Source organism: Pelecanus crispus, chromosome 2, assembly GCF_030463565.1.
Source record: "Pelecanus crispus isolate bPelCri1 chromosome 2, bPelCri1.pri, whole genome shotgun sequence".
Taxonomy (NCBI): Eukaryota; Metazoa; Chordata; class Aves; order Pelecaniformes; family Pelecanidae; genus Pelecanus; species Pelecanus crispus.
Window position 1 is genome coordinate 175,553,441 of NC_134644.1, and position 18,170 is coordinate 175,571,610.

Below are 18,170 nucleotides of genomic sequence, written 5' to 3' on the forward strand. Positions count from 1 at the left end.
CCTAGCCCTGCGGCGCCGCCAGGTCCTAGTGCGGGTGGGGAGGACCCGGGTGTCCGTGGGAGGGCGGTGGGGAGGGGACCCGGGTGTCCGTGGGAGGGCGGTGGGGAGGGGACCCGGGTGTCCGTGGGAGGGAGGTGGGGAGGGGACCCGGGTGTCCGTGGGAGGGCGGTGGGGAGGGGACCCGGGTGTCCTTGGGAGGGCGGTGGGGAGGGGACACGGGTGTCCGTGGGAGGGCGGTGGGGAGGGACACGGGTGTCCGTGGGAGGGCGGTGGGGAGGGGACCCGGGTGTCCGTGGGAGGGAGGTGGGGAGGGGACCCGGGTGTCCTTGGGAGGGCGGTGGGGAGGACACGGGTGTCCGTGGGAGGGCGGTGGGGAGGACACGGGTGTCCTTGGGAGGGCGGTGGGGAGGGGACACGGGTGTCCGTGGGAGTGAGGTGGGGAGGGGACCCGGGTGTCCGTGGGAGGGAGGTGGGGAGGACACGGGTGTCCGTGGGAGGGAGGTGGGGAGGGGACCCGGGTGTCCGTGGGAGGGCGGTGGGGAGGGGACACGGGTGTCCGTGGGAGGGAGGTGGGGAGGACACGGGTGTCCGTGGGAGGGAGGTGGGGAGGACCCGGGTGTCCGTGGGAGGGAGGTGGGGAGGGACCCGGGTGTCCGTGGGAGGGAGGTGGGGAGGGACCCGGGTGTCCGTGGGAGTGAGGTGGGGAGGGGACCCGGGTGTCCGTGGGAGGGCGGTGGGGAGGGGACCCGGGTGTCCGTGGGAGTGAGGTGGGGAGGGGACCCGGGTGTCCGTGGGAGGGAGGTGGGGAGGACACGGGTGTCCGTGGGAGGGCGGTGGGGAGGGACCCGGGTGTCCGTGGGAGGGAGGTGGGGAGGGGACCCGGGTGTCCGTGGGAGGGCGGTGGGGAGGGGACACGGGTGTCTGTGGGAGGGAGGTGGGGAGGGGACACGGGTGTCCGTGGGAGGGCGGTGGGGAGGGACCCGGGTGTCCGTGGGAGGGCGGTGGGGAGGACACGGGTGTCCGTGGGAGGGAGGTGGGGAGGGGACACGGGTGTCCGTGGGAGGGTGGTGGGGAGGGACCTGCGGCAATCTCCAACTCGATCCTGGCTGGAGACGTGGTGACGCCCCAAACACCCCCATGCACCCCGGTGCCTTCGAACGCCACCGCCCTTGGGGATTTCTTGTATTCCCTTCGGTGGAGCAGAGGTGCCGGCACGGTGCCGGCACGGTACCGGCATGGGTGACGCCGTAGGGAGGACCAAAGCGCCCATCCCCACCCCAGCCAGGTTCAGCCTTGCTGGGATTTGGCTGGATCATAGAATCCTAGAATCATCGAATCGTTGAGGTTGGAGAAGACCTTGAAGATCGTCCAGTCCAACCATTAACCCAACGCTACCCACTCCACCACTAAACCAGTTCAGGGCACAGTCATAATTTCATGTTTCCTGGCTTGGTGGCTGGATTAGTTTTTAATGAAAGTAAAACCAGGAATCACTGAGGTTGGAAAGGATCTCTAAGACCATCAGCCCAACCATCAACCCAACACCCCCATGCCCACTGAACCATGTCCCCAAGTGCCACCTCTGCCTGTTTTTGAACCCCTCCAGGGCTGGGGACTCCCCCACCTCTCTGGGCAGCCTGGTCCAACGCTTGACCACTCTTTCCATGAAGAAATTTCTCCCAATATCCAACCTAAACCTCCCCTGGCGCAGCTTGAGCCCATCTCCTCTCGTCCCATCGCTGTTCCTTGGGAGCAGAGCCCGACCCCCCTCCCTGCCCCCTCCTGCCAGGAGCTGCAGAGCGATCAGGTCTCCCCTCAGCCTCCTCTTCTCCAGGCTGAACACCCCCAGCTCCCTCAGCCGCTGCTCCCAGCCCTGTGCTCCAGACCTGTAGATCTTCCAAAGCCAAACCTCTGCTCTGCTTCTGCGTGCCTCTGCCGCTTCAACGCTTGCCCGGCTGGAGTTGGGCGCAAGGGGTTTGTGCTGCGAGGCTGCACCAGAGGTCCCCCGTTACCCGTGCTCCGAAGGCCGCCTCAGTCCTTCCAACCCATCCCGGGAGCTGCGTCCTTTCGCCTCCCGTGAAACTTGCGCCGCCCGGCAGGCCGCCGTTGCGCCAGGAAGCTCCCGCGCTCCCAAAACCGCAGCCTGAGCAACGCAGCAGCGACCAACGTCCGCCTTCCCGCCGCCTGGGCTGCAGCACAGCTCGTTAGCGTCCCGCTCTAACGAGAGCTTAAACACCGCCCTTCCTCCCCTTGCAAGGGTGAGCCCACGGGAGAAGCCTCACGCCCCAGAGCGACGGGCGCCTCGGTTCCTCCTCGGGGGCTCGATCCTGGAGCAAAAACGTGGCAGTCGGGCGGAGAAATCTTGCCAGAAGTCGTTTAATACCAAAAAAGCGATCTCTGAGGTTCGACAACTGATGGCACGAGCCCGTCTCTGGCCAGCTGCTCCGATCCCGGCGTTCCCAGCGTGCTGCAGCGCGGCGTGCACCACGGACTTCGCCAGAGCCGGGATTTCTGGATGCAATGCCAGCCGGGAACATCACTGTGAACTCCGGCTTAGAGAGCGCCTTTGAAATGAAAGCAGCTCAGCCCCAAAACCTACAAAATATCCAGCAAGCGAAGAGCCAAAATCCCCGTAAATCCGATTCAAGGGAGGATAAAGTGATAAAATAGAGGATAAAGTGATAACTGGAGGTGAAGACAAAAGCCAAGTGGCCGGGGGAGCCCGCTGCTGCTGCTCAGGAGGGGACGGAGCGGGAACGACGCTCCGAAGGAACGCTGGACGGAATAAGGTGCTTCTAAAACCAAACCCAAACCGTGTGCCGTGCCAGCGGGACGGGGCCGCCCCGGCTCACGCCAGGTAATGAACAATAAAGGCGACGGCTCAGAGACGTGCTGAGCCCCTCCAGCTCCGTGGTCCTTCCCGGGATGCGCTCCAGGGATGCGCTCCGCTCCGGGGGCCACGTCGGAAGAGCCAAGGGGGTCGTGCAGCCGGGGCTGACCGCGCTCTGCGCCGCACGGAGCCCGCGGCACGAGCCCTGGCGTGGCAGAGCCCTGTGCCGGAACGGCTGGGCAGAGCCGCAGCGTCGCTCTTTTGGGAGAAAAGCCCCCTCCTCGGGCCCGGTGGAGCGTGGTGGGCTCCTGGCCGCTCCTTTCGGGCTCGGAAGGACGGGCGGTGCGGGGCGGGCACGCTCCCTGAGGAGGCAAAACGCCGTTTCTGCTGCCATCGCTGCGGTCTTTGTTAGCCAGCACCTTCCTAACAGCGTTTGGGAACCACGATGCTGTCAGTCCCGCTGCCCTGAGTCCGACCAGTGGTATTTAATACTTTCCTTAACGAAGGAACACGGAATCTGCTCGTTAAATGCAGGACAGCGAGCAGGTGGTGCCCAGCCAGCGCCCAGCAGAAGCACCGGCGTGGCCAGAAGCTGTGGTGGCGGCGGGGACCAGGGACCGAGCCGGGAGGGTGGGGAAGGTCCCGTCGGTGGCACGGCACGGGGCAGCCGGAGATGCCGGAGGTGCCTTGGCCGGCCCATGCCCGGCACCCGCTCCGGAGCCCTTCGCCTCAGTGACTGCGGTAGTCGAGCATTGGAACAGGCTGTCCCCATCCCTGGGAGCGTTCAAAAAACGGGCAGAGGTGGCACTTGGGGCCATGGTTTAGTGGGCATGGGGGTGTTGGGGAGATGCTTGGGTTGATGATCTTAGAGATCCTTTCCAACCTTAGTGATTCCTGGTTTTACTTTCATTAAAAACTAATCCAGCCGCCAAGCCAGGAAACATGAAATTATTCCTCTCCCCTGAACTGGTTTAGTGGTGGAGTTGGTAGTGTTGCATTAATGGTTGGACTGGGTGACCTTCAAGGTCGTCTCCAACCTCAACAATTCCTAGTTTTGCTTTCATTAAAAACTAATCCATCCACCAAGCCAGGAAACATGATATTATGAGTCTCCCTGAACTGGTTTAGTGGTGGACTTGGTAGTGTTGGGTCAATGGTTGGGCTGGGTGATCTTCAAGGTCTTTTCCAACCTCAACGATTCCTAGTTTTTACTCTCATTAAAAACTAATCCAGCCACCAAGCCAGGAAACATGGAATTATGACTCTCCCCTGAACTGGTTTAGTGTGGACTTGGTAGTGTTGGGTCAATGGTTGGACTGGGTGATCTTCAAGGTCTTTTCCAACCTCAACGATTCCTAGTTTTTACTTTCATTAAAAACTAATCCAGCCACCAAGCCAGGAAACATGGAATTATGACTCTCCCCTGAACTGGTTTAGTGTGGACTTGGTAGTGTTGGGTCAATGGTTGGACTGGGTGATCTTCAAGGTCTTTTCCAACCTCAACGATTCGATGATTCTAAGGGAGCTCCGCGGTGCCACGGAGCTGGGCACAGCCGGCAGCCACGCTGGGGGTGCAGCTCGGGGTGCTCATCCCCAGGCGGAAGCCCGGCTCCCGGCAGGACCACGACCCCCATCCATGTGACCCCCCAGTACCTCCCGCAGCCCCGACATCGCCTGCCGCGGCCGCGGGGGTCCCCGAAGGAAGGGGTGGCGAATCACAGAAAAACTTTATTGGTGTAACGATACATTGCTATGCTGTGAAGTCCAAGTTCCCTGACAGGGGTCAAACGGGGCAGGCAGCCATAGCAGCGCGCTAGTAAAGGGGTGAACGATGGAAGAGACGGGACCGGGCCAAATCCTGCTCCATCCCACCGGGAAGCCCAGGCGGGTGCAGAGGGAGGTGCGAGGGTCCCGTGAGCTATTGTGGGAAAAGGGAGCAGCGCGATGGGAGCCGAAGGCAAACCCCTCCCCGGGCGGCAGCGGGGGCCGGGGCCGACGTCTGTCCTGAAGAGCCGCAAGGAAACAAATTCCAACTTAAAACCAAGGTTCTGACGAGTTACAGCGAGGGAGAGGAGCTGCGGAGAGCCACCGCCGGGAACACCACGCTGCTGCTGGCGCCCACCTCTGCGCGCTTGGCAGCGGGGGAAGGAGCTGGGGGTACCTGTCTGTCTGTCTGTCTGTCTTTCTGCCTTCCCTCCACACCCCCAGGCCCTGCCCTGCCTGGCCGGAGGCTGGAGCCGGGTCTCCCAATATCTCTCACCTCCCACCAAGCCCAGGCCAGGCCAGGGATGTGGGGAAGCCCCCCCCAGTCACGGGGGTCTCCAGCCTTGGGGCATCGCTCCACCTCCCCAGCCAGCCTCTTCCAAAAGCCGCTCAGCCCCCAGCGGGAGGGAAGAGGGAGACCCCCCCCAAATCACCCCCCAAGGGAGGGGCAGGGGCTGCGCAGGCAGCCCCGGGGGGCGGCGAGGACCTGCGGCCCCAGGCGGGCTCCTCTCGGGGGGCGGGAGGCATTTTGAGGCAGCTCAGCTGCTGCGGCAGCCTCCGCCCCTCGGCTGAGCTCTCCCGGCTCTCCCCGGCACCCGCCGGGGGAACTTGGCCCCCGAAACTCCGGGGCACCTGGGCAGAGAGGGGGGCTCGCCCCCGCAGCGGCTGAGGGGGATGGAGAAAACCGGGGGAGATGCGGTCGAACCGAAGCGCGGGTGGGAGCAGCAGCACCCCGCTCCCGCTGCCGGCCGAGCTCACCCCCAACGCAAAAACAGACGCCGTGGCCCCTGGCAAGGGCTGAGCCGGGCCCCGGCACTGCGGCCGCTGCCCCGCCGTGCTCCGACCCTGCTCTGGCCTCCAGACTGCCAAAAGTCAGCTGTGTTTTTAAAAAAAAAAAAACCACAAAGAAAACCACGGGAGGTGCAGGCTGAGGCACCCGGTCCAGCCTTCACCCACAGGGCTGCTCGGTGGGACCCCTCTGCACAAGCCCGGTGCAGGACGCCGGTACCACTCAGCAAAGATTAAAAAACCAAGCAACAAACCCAAAACACCAGAGAAAACCCCCGTGGGAGGGCAAGAGCAAAGCAAACCTCTTTGAAACAAATGGACTCTTCTCCGGGGAAGGAGCTGAGGACAGTTCGTGGGGAGTTCAACAAACGCTGCTTCCGGAGGCGGCCGGGCAGAGGCATCCCTCCGCTGCTGCTGGTGCTGTGGACGGACGGCGTTCGCTGGGTCATAACCAGTACAGAAAAGTGCTCGAGGGAAATGCAGCCCGGCTTCAGCGCCACGAGGAGTTTGCAGGTCAGTGCAGCCAATAATGAGATCAGCGATAAAGTGCAGCAAAGCTTCTCGGAGCTCCCACACAGCTGTCCAGCAAGCCCCGGCCCGCGCCGCAGCAGCCGCGGGCGAGGGGAAAGGGGAGGTTGGCTGGCAGCACCGGAGCGAGGGGACGCGTCTTCGGCCAAGAGGCCGCAGGTGCTTTCAGTCTGTCGCGCTCCGAGATGCCTGGGGTACTCCAGTGTATGTGTCGGGCTGCTGGGCAGGGGCAGTTCGGGAGCTCGGGGCCGGCTCGTCCGCGGGACGCAGGCAGAAGGGAGGTTCGGCGGGGCTGGCAGGCACCTTGGAGCGGGTTCTGGACACTCACATGCAAATAACTTGCAACCTGTAACCAAGCACACAGGCGTTACTGTTCTGCGGCCGCGCTGAGGCAGGAGGAAGCGGAGCGGGAGCGGGAGCAGCGGCGCTGCTCCATGTGCGAGCAGCTCGGCCCCACCGAGCTCCGAGCCGCGCTCCTGAGGGAGCGGAGCAGAAACTTCAGGCCCAGCAGACCGGGGCCCTCAGCCCCCCGTACCCACGGGAGCTGAAGCCCCTCTCCGCTCGGAGCGGGAGCCTGCAGCCGGCACGCCGGGCCAGGCCGGAGCGCCGAGCTCACACACCTGTCCTCCTCGATGCTGCCGCTCTCGGTATCGCCGGCATCCTTGTTCTCCTCCACGTCCTCTTCACCAAGATCCATGTCCAGCTCATTGCCAGCTTCCGAGCGCGTGTATGCATACCCACTGGAGGAAAAAGGGCAGCACAACGTTAAGCGCCCAGCCGGCACCCCTCCGCGACGGTGTGGCCGCAGGGGAGGTCCCGCTCCGCTCTCCAGTGGGCTCAGGTCCCTGCCCAGAGTCTCCTCCGCATCCAAATCGAGCCCATGGGAAGGAGGGGCTGGCCCCGAGGGGTTAGTGCCGCCCACACGTGCCCCTCCATGCCCGCGAGCAGCAGCCTGGTGCCAGGTGAAGGGCCTACCCCTTCCCCGGGGACCACGGCTCCCTTCGGCTTGTCCTTTGGTGACGCGTGTCTTGGGAAGACGGAGGGAACCGGGCTCTGGTTGAGCTCCGCTCTCCCTGGCCAACCTGGCGCGCAGGCAACGGCGCCGGGAGGGCAGATCCCGAGCACTTCTCTACCGCGCCCAGCTCCGGGGGCCAGCGGGGGCCAAAGGTTCTTCCCCTGCAGGGACGCGGCTTGCGAACAGGCAAGGCAGTTCTTTTTTAGGGTGACTTCAGAGATGGCATGTGGCCTGACCTGATGGAACGACAGGTAAAAAAGACAATCCTCTTCAGCCTCTTGTTGTAAAAGAAGTAGTTGAAGGACCAGAGGCTGCCGTCCTCTCCAAATGGGTCCGAATCCAGGTCGGGGTTGTAGCTGCAACAGCAAGCGGAGGCATGAGAAACGCCGTGCCGGACTCTGTTCCCGACGCCAAGCCCGTTCCCGCCCCAGCTGTACGGTGGAGGAAGGAAAAGGGGGAGACTGGGCGAGCTGGGAGCCGCCTCGGCGGGCAGAGAGCAGGCAGCAGTGAGTCGCTGTCCTCCGAGCCTGGCAGCACGGGGCTAGTCAGACTAGTCGCCTGCGTGGGCGGCAAGAACCAGCCCGTGCCCCCCGGGGCTGGCTTTGGAAGGAGGGCGAGACCCAGCCAGCGCAGCTGCTGCCTGCGGCGCAGATTTCCAGGGCGTGGAAGTTCTGCATAGGAGGAGACGGCAGCAGCGGTTCCCCTTCCACTGGCAAGGAGCCGGGAGCCTGCGAATTCAGGTGAGGAGACACCCTGCCCTGCTCCAGCGTGCCAAAAGTTATTGAAAAATTAACTCTGTTTCTCTACAGGCCACAGCACGCACGAAAGGGGCCAGGATCCAGGCCCAGGGGTGAGCGCTTGCCCCCTTACCTGTAGATATCACACTCCGAAAGACAGATCTCCTCGTCCACGGCATCCCACAGGTGTGGCTTCAGGGCGTTGAAATCTTCCCGAACGGCAGAGAAGAGGCTGCAGTTGACAGCGTTCACCACCTAGAGAGACCGAGCAGGGCCCATGAGAGGAGCAGAGGAGCCGCTGCCTCCCCTCCTGCCCACCACCTCCCTCCCACGCTCCACGCGACTCATCCTCCCCGTCCCTCTTCCATCGGAGACGCCGGAGCCCGACAATGACCGTGGAGGGGGGAGAAGCAAGATGGCCACGCACCGCTGTGCTAGTTCAGGGCGCTGAGGTGGGAGCAAGGAGACAGGCAGCAGGGAAGCAACGTGGCCGGAGAGGGAAAACCCGTGAGAGGATCTCCGGGCTGCACGCAGCCCACGTCTCTCCCAGCCAAGAGCGCGGTGGCTTCCTCAAAGGCTCACTGCAAATAGGGCAAACTTCCCCGGTCAGAGAGGACGCTTCCTGCTCCGGCTGCCTCTGTGGCAAGGACCCCGACAGCCAGGAGACTGTATGAGCCGAGGCCAACTGTATGGGGTTCAACAAGGGCAAGTGCCGGGTCCTGCACTTCGGGCAAAACGACCCCATGCAACGCTCCGGGCTTGGGGAAGAGTGGCTGGAAGCTGCCTGGCCGGAAAGGACCTGGGGGTGTTGGTCGACAGCGGCTGAACATGAGCCAGCAGCGTGCCCAGGTGGCCAAGGTGGCCAACAGCATCCTGGCTTGTGTCAGGGGTAGTGTGGCCAGCGGGAGCAGGGCAGGGATCGTCCCCCCGTGCTCGGCGCTGGGGAGGCCGCACCTGGAATGCTGTGTCCAGTTTTGGGCCCCTCGCTCCAAGAAGGACCCGGAGGGGCTGGAGCGTGTCCAGGGAAGGGCAGCGGAGCTGGGGCAGGGTCTGGAGCACAGGGCTGGGAGCAGCGGCTGAGGGAGCTGGGGGTGTTCAGCCTGGAGAAGAGGAGGCTGAGGGGAGACCTGATCGCTCTGCAGCTCCTGGCAGGAGGGGGCAGGGAGGGGGGTCGGGCTCTGCTCCCAAGGAACAGCGATGGGACGAGAGGAGATGGGCTCAAGCTGCGCCAGGGGAGGTTTAGGTTGGATATTGGGAGAAATTTCTCCATGGAAAGAGTGGTCAAGCATTGGAACAGGCTGCCCAGAGAGGTGGGGGAGTCCCCATCCCTGGGAGCGTTCAGAAAACGGGGAGAGGTGGCACTTGGGGACATGGTTCAGTCTACTCTCCCCTTAATTGGTTTAGAGTGGACTTGGTAGTGTTAGGTTAATGGTTGGACTGGATGATCTTAAAGGTCTTTTCCAACCTAAATGATTCTCTGATTCTATGAGACAGACAGACAGACAGAGGCTCCGGCACGTGCCGGGAGGGACAGCGCGCTCAGAGCAGAAGCTGGGAGGCCCTGCAGAGCCGCCCCTCTGTCCGGTGCGAGGTGAAGCAGCATCCAGCCACCAGCACCACGGGCACAGGGATGAAAGCTCCGGGCAGCAGACCGGGAAGTCCTCTGCGGGAAGGACTCAAGCCACCGACGCTTCCCTCTCCCCTTCCTTCCTCCAAATTCCTGCCTTGGGAAAGAGCGGCCTAACCAAGGCTGGCACAGAAAACCCGGCTCACGAGAGGCTGTTCCTAAAGAACAACGAAGAGCAAGGCTGCTGCTGCTGCTGAAGGAAAACACCCCAGGACGGCTGTTGGAAAAGACACCCCGCAAACCTCTTCCTGGGAAGGATGAGGACTGCCTCATCCTAGGGCTGACAGTGCCGGAGGAGGGTGCGAGGCGTGCCCTGGGAAGGGTTACCTGGCATCACAGCAGCGCCGCGGGGCTCCCCGGAAAACCAGACACCCCCCCAACCAGATCCATGCTGCTTTTTCTTCCAGGACAGAAGCAAGCAGCACGGCAGGCCGCCAGAGCAGGGCTGCAGGACCTGCCCTGCCTCAGGGCGCTTCGGCTCACATACCCAGTTGAGGCTTGGCTCCCGGCTGAACTCGTGGCTCTTGGCAGCGCTGAAGTCGTAGTCTGGGCGGAAGGACTCGTTGAGCGTCGCTATCAGGTAGAAGAGGGTCTTGCGGCTGCACTTGTCACTCAGGGGTCCCTCCTCATCGCCGCTCTGACTTTTACTGAGCCTGAGAGGCAGAACGGCAGCGGTGTCACCGGCATGGCCTGGGCCAACGCTGAACATGAGCCAGCAGTGTGCCCAGGTGGCCAAGAAGGCCAACAGCATCCTGGCTTGTGTCAGGGGTAGTGTGGCCAGCGGGAGCAGGGCAGGGATCGTCCCCCCGTGCTCGGCGCTGGGGAGGCCGCACCTGGAATGCTGTGTCCAGTTTTGGGCCCCTCGCTCCAAGAAGGACCCGGAGGGGCTGGAGCGTGTCCAGGGAAGGGCAGCGGAGCTGGGGCAGGGTCTGGAGCACAGGGCTGGGAGCAGCGGCTGAGGGAGCTGGGGGTGTTCAGCCTGGAGAAGAGGAGGCTGAGGGGAGACCTGATCGCTCTGCAGCTCCTGGCAGGAGGGGGCAGGGAGGGGGGTCGGGCTCTGCTCCCAAGGAACAGCGATGGGACGAGAGGAGATGGGCTCAAGCTGCGCCAGGGGAGGTTTAGGTTGGATATTGGGAGAAATTTCTTCACGGAAAGGGTGGTCAAGCCCTGGACCAGGCTGCCCAGAGAGGTGGGGGAGTCCCCAGCCCTGGGGATATTTAAAAGCCGTGTAGATGCGGCGCATGGGGACACGGTGTCATGGTGGGCTTGGCAGTGTTGGGTTAATGGTTGGACTCGACGATCTTAAGGTTCTTTTCCAACCTCAATGATTCAATCATTCCACAAACAAGGAGAGCGGGCAGCCCAGGGCCACAGAAACGAGGCGAGCCACCGACGAAGGGTCATCCCCGCCACGAATCCCGCCCCCCACCCTGCAGCCACGCCGCTGCCTGCGGTGCAGAGCACGGCAGACCACCACCGCCAGCCCGCGCTACCTGCTGGGGCTGATCCCCGTGGTCTGAGGAGGCGACAGGGCCTCCAGGACGTGCGGCTGGCCCTCCTGGCAGAACTGCTTGAACATGTGCTTGTCATCACCGGCCATCTTGCAGGAGTAGCTCTCGATCCTGCGGAAACACGCAGCACCGGGCGTGAGGCCAGCCCAGCCATGAAGCCGGCAGCGGTGGGACCCGGCCGGCAGCACCACGCAGGTCCCGGCCCAGCGCCGCCGCCGCGGTGGGGACTCGGACAAGGCGGCAGCGCAGCCGAAAGACCTCCCGTCCGCAGGAGCGACCTTCTGCGCGCTGTCTGGGCTTAGCTCTGCGCAAGGCAAGCAGGGCTGCCACAAACCGGTGGGGGAGTCCCCAGCCCTGGAGGGGTTCAAAAACGGGCAGAGGTGGCACTTGGGGACATGGTTTAGTGGGCATGGGGGTGTTGGGGTGATGGTTGGGCTGATGATCTTAGAGATCCTTCCCAACCTTAGTGATTCCTGGTTTTACTTTCATTAAAAACTGACCCAGCCGCCAAGCCAGGAAACATGAAGTTATGACTCTCCCCTTAATTGGTTTAGTGGTGGACTTGGTAGAGCACAAGCCTTATGGGGAGCGGCTGAGGGAGCTGGGGGTGTTCAGCCTGGAGAAGAGGAGGCTGAGGGGAAAGGGTGGTCAAGCATTGGAAGAGGCTGCCCAGAGAGGTGGGGGAGTCCCCATCCCTGGAAGTGTTCAAAAAACGGGCAGAGGTGGCACTTGGGGACATGGTTTAGTCTGGTCTACCCTTGATTGGCTTAGTGTGGACTTGGTAGTGTAGGTTAATGGTTGGACTGGATGATCTTAAAGGTCTTTTCCAACCTCAACGATTCGATGATTCTATGAAACCCCTTTACATACAGATATGTATGTTTTTGTTCAAAAAACGCATAGATGTGGCTCTTTGGGACATGGTTTAGTGGGCATGGCGGTGTTGGGTTGACGGTTGGACTGATGATCTTAGAGATCCTTTCCAACCTTAATGACTGCTGGGTTTTAATTTCATTAAAAACTAATCCAGCCACCAAGCCAGGAATCATGGAATTAATTATTACTCTTCTCTTAATTGGTTTAGCGGGGACTTGGCAGTGTTAGGTTAACGGTTGGAGTGGATGATCTTAAAGATTGTTTCCAACCTCAACGATTCCATGATTCGATGATTCTGTCTATGCATGGAGATACAGATGTTTACCCCAAGGAGGCACAGAAGAGGCTGGCTGAGCTGAACTGCTCTTCCAGGGACATCAGAGCCATCCCAACAAGCTCCCCCTGCGCAGCCTACCTCACCGCTAGCACGGGAAACTCCGAAAAGAGGGGCAGACAGCAGGCCTCGCCGCTGCGGTGTCCTGCCCGCAGCACAGCAGCCAGCCAAACCGATGCCAGCTGTAAGCCCGAAAAGGATCCCTTTCGGCCAGGACCAAAAATAGGTCCACAGCTGGCGAAGGACCAGCTCCCTCGCAGCTGGCCCCGCAGAAGGAGCTCTGGCTGCTGCCCCGAGCTGAGATGGTTGCCAGCTCCTGAGCATCGACGCGTGCAGCGTGGCCAGAAGGACCCTGTACGTGCAAAGCTCTTCCGAGTCGCTGGTAGGTCCCATTGCCCAGCTCCACCAGAAGAACAATTGCGGGCGAAAAGACTGGACGCCAGCCGGCAACGTGCGCTGGCAGCCCAGAAAGCCAAGCGTCTCCTGGGCTGCGTCCCCAGCAGCGTGGCCAGCGGGCCGAGGGAGGGGATTCTCCCGCTCCGCTCAGACCCCCACCCCGCAGCACCGCGTCCAAGCTCCGGGCTCCCCAGCGCGGGACGGGCGTGGAGCTGTCGGAGCGGGGCCAGGGGAGGGACGCGAAAAGGAGCCGAGGCTGGAACCCCCCTGCCCTGGAGAAAGGCTGGGGGAGCTGGGGGTGCTCAGCCTGGAGAGGAGGGGGCTGCGGGGAGACCTGAGTGCGGCCTGGCAGCGCTGACAGGGGGCTTGTAGGAAAGGCGGGGAGGCTTTTTACTGAGGCCTGTAGCCACAGGGCAAGCAATAATGGATTTGAACTACAGAAGAGTAGATTCAGACTGGATCTAAGGAGGAAATTTCTTACACTGAGGGTGGTGAAGCACTGGAAGGGGTTGCCCAGCGAGGCGGTGGAGGCCCCATCCCTGGGAACATCCCAGGCCAGGCTGGACGGGGCTCGGAGCACCCTGGGCTGGTTAAAGCTGTCCCTGGCACTGCAGGGGCTGGGCTGGGGGGGCTCTGAAGGGCCCTGCCCACCCAAACCATTCCATGATTCTATGAATGAGCAGTGATCTCCGCTCCGGCAGGATCGGGGACGGACTGCTGACGCTGCCGGACCGCAACGCCTTCTGACGCTGCTCTTGGAAAAAGTGAGAGAAAGCAGCCCTGCTTCCCCGACAGCCAGCGGGCAGCTGCCAGCACTCACCTGCCGATGATGTGAGCATCTCCCGTCTCCACTGTCAGCTGGGAGTTTATTGCTTCAAAACTTGAGTTCTCCAACAGCTTCATTGTCTTGGCTTCCGGAGCGATTCCCTGCGCAACAGCTGCTGCAAAGTGTGCGTATCCTGCAAAGAAAAAGATCCTCGCAGCCGGGGAAGGAGAAGGCTGAGGTTGCGTGATGCATGGCAGGGCTGCAGTTTGGCCGGCCCTGGCAGAACCTTGGATTTGGCGATCTTTAGGGTCTTTTCTAACCTAAACGACTCTAGAAGGCAGCGCAGAGGCAGGGCAGCGGGAAAGTCAGGAAGCCGACATCTTTTCCGGGGGGGAACAAAAAAAAAGCAACGACAGCCCAAGGTCGGCACCCGTGCCTCCCGTCTGATCCCGTCCTGCACGCCGCTGCGTCGCTTTGGCTACGTGAGGAAGAGCGAGCTCACCCGCAGCACCCAGCGTGTGCCGGGCGTCGTGCCCGCATCACCTCCGCCGGCTTCACCACCGCTTCGGCAGTGTGCTGTGCCAGGGAGCTCCCGAGCTCCCCTCCTCGCTTTTGAAGGTCACCGGCCTTTTTTGGCCAGACCGTTCTCCCTCAAAAGCCGGGGAAGAGCGTGCGGCACCCGCTCTGCCGCGGGCGACGCGGACGTGCCCCGGCCAAGCCCCAGGGTGGTCTCCGGCGGCAGGGCTGCTCGGGGAGCTGCTCCTCCACGGTCTCTCAAGGCCCTCGGCCAAGAGCAGGACCGACGCCGGGACTGGTTAACCGGTTAACGGGTTAACGTTCCTCCCTGCGGGGAGGACGGCAGCCTTCAGCGACTATTTCCACACGGGGCAGCGCCCACGGGGCAGGCAGATCGCTGTAAGTGCAGGGGGAAGGCGGCCTCCCCGCCGCACCGGGCCCCAGCCCACGCTCCCTCCCCAGCTCGGGGCCTCTCCGGGATTGTAAGAGGAGAAGCCATAAACAGCCGGGGAAGCGGTGCCAGGGCTCTCGGGAAGCGGTGCCAGGGCTCTCGGGAAGGGGGTCGGAGAAGGAACGACTCCCGGCCCTTCGGTTTCAGGACTGCAGGCGTGACCGCGACACCAACGCCGTGGCCGGGCCGGGGATACTCTTACCCGTGACATTACCCAACGTGACCAGATCGTGCGCAAACCAAAGCGACACCAAAGTCAACGCCGTCTCGACGAGGCAGCTTCAGCATTTACCACAACCCCGAGCTGCCGATCGGAACAGCCCGAGCTAAACGGTGCCGGCAACCCCCCCACACCCCATCCTGTGACTGGGAAAGCAGCAAGCGGCTCTTCCCGCACCCCAGAGAGGAGAAAATGGCTCCACCACCCCCGGCCGGCATCAAATATTGGCTGTCCTTGCGATCAATAGCCCTCCAAAGTGGGAAAGAAATTCCCCAGGCGCAGATGAACAGCAAGTTCCCACCCCCCTGACGCGCTTTCGTGAGGTCTCTGGTTGCTTTCAGCTTGTTAAAGCACTGATATTTGGTCTCGCAGCCCCCTGGTCTAGGTCAGTCTTCCACATTGGGGAAAACCAGGTTCTTCTGCAGCAGCCCCTGCACCGGCCCGACCTTTTCTCTCTGCTGTGAGTGAGAGGAGAGAGGAACGAGCTTGGGAACAGCCTTGGGAAGACGGAGAAGGGAAAATTGGGGAATCAGATGCCAACCCGCAAGGTACAGGGGCAGAAAGCGGAACATTTGCTGGAGCATCCTCACGCCACAAGCGCATCTCCCTCCCCCCAGCACAGAGACCGGCTGGCAGCGCTCCCCAAAACCTCTTCGGTGATGCAAAAGGCACCGGGCAACTTGAGCGTTCGCAATAAAACAGGAACCCGGAGCAGTTGTGCTGCTCGAGCGAAGATGCTGCTCTGAAACCGTGAACCGACAGGTCCCTCAGATGCCAAAACCTGCCCCGGCGCCCAAGCCCTTGTCCTGCAAGGAGAGCTCCTGGCAAGAGCAGGAGCTGCACAAAGACAGCGAGCTCTGCTCCCTGTGCTCTGTAAAGCTGCTGTCGCCAGAGAAAGGACGCAACCACTGTGGAATCCAGAGCCGGTGGTGGTTTCCCACCAAAGAAACGCTCTGGGGAAGAAGCTGGGACGATGCGCCAGCCCGCTTTGGACCAGAGTGGAAGATCTGGTGATGCACTGGTGAGGCCGCACCTGGAATGCTGTGTCCAGTTTTGGGCCCCTCGCTCCAAGAAGGACCCGGAGGGGCTGGAGCGTGTCCAGGGAAGGGCAGCGGAGCTGGGGCAGGGTCTGGAGCACAGGGCTGGGAGCGGCGGCTGAGGGAGCTGGGGGTGTTCAGCCTGGAGAAGAGGAGGCTGAGGGGAGACCTGATCGCTCTGCAGCTCCTGGCAGGAGGGGGCAGGGAGGGGGGTCGGGCTCTGCTCCCAAGGAACAGCGATGGGACGAGAGGGAATGGGCTCAAGCTGCGCCAGGGGAGGTTTAGGTTGGATATTGGGAGAAATTTCTTCATGGAAAGAGTGGTCAAGCACTGGAACAGGCTGCCCAGAGAGGTGGGGGAGTCCCCAGCCCTGGAGGGGTTCAAAAAACGGGCAGAGGTGGCACTGGGGGACATGGTTCAGTGGGCATGGGGGTGTTGGGGTGATGGTTGGGCTGATGATCTTAGAGATCCTTTCCAACCTTAGTGATTCCTGGTTTTTACTTTCATTATAAATGATCCAGCCACCGAGCCAGGAAACATGGAATTATTCCTCTCCCCTGAACTGGTTTAGTGGTGGACTTGGTAGTGTTAGGTTAATGGTTGGACTGGGTGATCTTCAAGGTCTTTTCCAACCTCAACGACTCGATGATTCTATGATCTGGCAAACAATGAGATGGGAAGAACTAATGCGAGCTCCCGGCGAGCAAAAGCTCAGTCTGCTTCCAAGGATCGCTTCACCCGCAGCAGGAATTTTACGGGATACGGATTTTCTCACCCCAGCACGGGCGGAGCCGCTACTTTGGGCAGCGGAATTAAAGCACCGTTAACCCCAGCTGCGGTCAAAAGGTGTTAAATGGGGCGTTCAACCGCACTTTGGCACGGCAACACCCACCGGTGCCGAGAGACAGCTCCTTCCTGCTCCACGCAGCACCAGCCGGTGCTGCGTGGAGCAGGAAGGAGCCGTCTCTCGGCGCGAGGGCAGAGACACCGGGCTGAGAGGTTTGCCGGCTACGGTGCCTACGCCGTTCAACACCCAGGCAGGCGACGCCTGGCTCTGAAACCACAGCTCGGTTTCCTTCCTCACCCCCGGCTGGTTTAGCGCACAGCAAACACAACCGAGCCGGCAGGCCGAGAACCTGCCAAAAGTTACGGAGGGCTAATTTTAAATACAAACCAGCTTAAGCTAAAGGGTTTCGAGTCTCACGGTGTTCACGGCGCGTCTCGGCGCCGGCGGGGAACGCGCGGCAGGACCCACAGAAGGTCAGCGCGTGTAAAAGGCGGCAGAAGCAGAGGCGAGGCGAGGCGACGCGACGGGCGGCCTGAAGTGCTGAAACTTGGGGAAGGAGAAAGCAAACCGGGTAATTTCGGGCGAGCGAAGTCAGCCTGCGGATATTAGCTATAGTCTTCTTCCGGATGAAGGCGACCGTCCTCTTCCATGAGTGGTGGGGTCCGGCCCAGGGCTCTCCCCAGGGAGGGATCGGCCCCGACACCCCCTGAGCTCCCTGAGGGGGGACCGTGGGGAGCGGGGGGAGGCGGAGGAGCAGCGGGATTCACCGGGAGCTGGCACAGGCACCGCAACCGGGAAAATGGAGACGGGCCCGGCCGCTGCCCGCCTGCTCCAGAGGGCCCGGAGAGCAGCCCCGAAGCACCGGAGCACTCGCAGCCAGCACAGCCGCTTCCCGGGGACCGTCCGCCCGTCCGGACAGCGGGCAAGAGGCGGCTCCCCGGGGCAGGCCCGGCTCCGCTCCCCGGTCGCGGCCCTTGAAGGTGACAGGGCCTGAGCGCCGCCGCTTGTGGACTACAACTCCCAGCGCGCCCCGCGCGGCCCAGGCGCGCCCGGCCGCTGCGCGACGCCGCAATGCATGCTGGGAGTTGTAGTCCGCTGAGCGGGGGGGGTACCGGAGGGGATGAGGAGGCGGCGGCGGGAGCAGGCTTACCGGCGTTTCCTGCTCTCGGTCCCGGCGGGGCGTCCTCGCCGTGACAGCTCCTTCAAGCTCGGGGCGTTTGTAAAGGAAGGCGTCTCCGGGGAAAGCTCGAGGAGGGCGCCTGTGCCTCGGCCGCCGTCCGCCGTCTGGCGCCGGCCCACCGGGCCTCCGCCCACCTCGACATGTCCCCGACTGCTCGGGACGGAGCGAGCGGCTGAGCGAGACCTGGGCGTCCCCCGGGGGCGAGCGAGCGAGCGGGCGAGCGGCCGAACCTCTCCTCAGGCACCGGACGACAACAAGCGGCGAGGCCCCACCCGCGGCCCGTCCGTCCCGAGCGGCGGCTGACAGCCCGCTCCTCCCCATTGGCGGACGGCTCTGGCAATCGCCGCCAATCTCCCTTCCCGTTGGCTGAGAGGGACGTCAGTCAGGCCAGCGCGCCCGCCCTCCGCGGGGACCCACCCGAGGCCCCTCCCACAGGCTGGAGCGCTCCGGGTTCTGATTGGCTGCCGGGGACAAAGACGGGGGGAGCGGCTGTCAATCAGGGCGAGGGGGGTGCGCGGCGCCCCCACCCGGCCCGGCGGGGCGCTGCGCCCACGGGGGCGGGGCGAGGGGCGGGGCGAGGGGGGCGG

General features: G+C 62.9%; 1 protein-coding gene across 2 annotated transcripts; it reads right to left on the reverse strand.

The window, feature by feature from the left end:
- Positions 1-5,657: 5,657 nt before the first annotated feature.
- MAF1 (MAF1 negative regulator of RNA polymerase III) lies at positions 5,658-17,669 on the reverse strand. Of its 2 annotated transcripts, none has more exons than XM_075705522.1 (8): positions 17,554-17,669; positions 13,447-13,585; positions 11,003-11,131; positions 9,997-10,162; positions 8,016-8,137; positions 7,382-7,501; positions 6,751-6,870; positions 5,658-6,476 (listed from the first exon to the last, which is right to left on the reverse strand). In XM_075705522.1, the coding sequence occupies exons 2-8, from the start codon at positions 13,527-13,529 to the stop codon at positions 6,455-6,457; spliced, it is 762 nt and encodes a 253-aa protein (XP_075561637.1). In that variant the 5' UTR covers positions 13,530-13,585; positions 17,554-17,669; the 3' UTR covers positions 5,658-6,454. The 2 variants fall into 2 exon arrangements, with proteins under 2 accessions (XP_075561637.1, XP_075561638.1); XM_075705523.1 differs by lacking the exon at positions 17,554-17,669 and adding an exon at positions 16,791-16,889.
- Between the last annotated feature and the right edge of the window lie 501 nt (positions 17,670-18,170).

Bases quoted from the DNA above. Each gene is read 5' to 3' on its own strand.
- MAF1 (XM_075705522.1), bottom strand. From the start codon at position 13,529: ATGAAGCTGTTGGAGAACTCAAGTTTTGAAGCAATAAACTCCCAGCTG. The intron at 7,502-8,015 runs GTAAGGGGGCAA...TTGCTGTTGCAG, and splicing joins TCGGAGTGTGATATCTACAG to CTACAACCCCGACCTGGATT. The intron at 6,477-6,750 runs GTGTGTGAGCTC...GCTTGGTTACAG, and splicing joins GGCAGCATCGAGGAGGACAG to GTTGCAAGTTATTTGCATGT.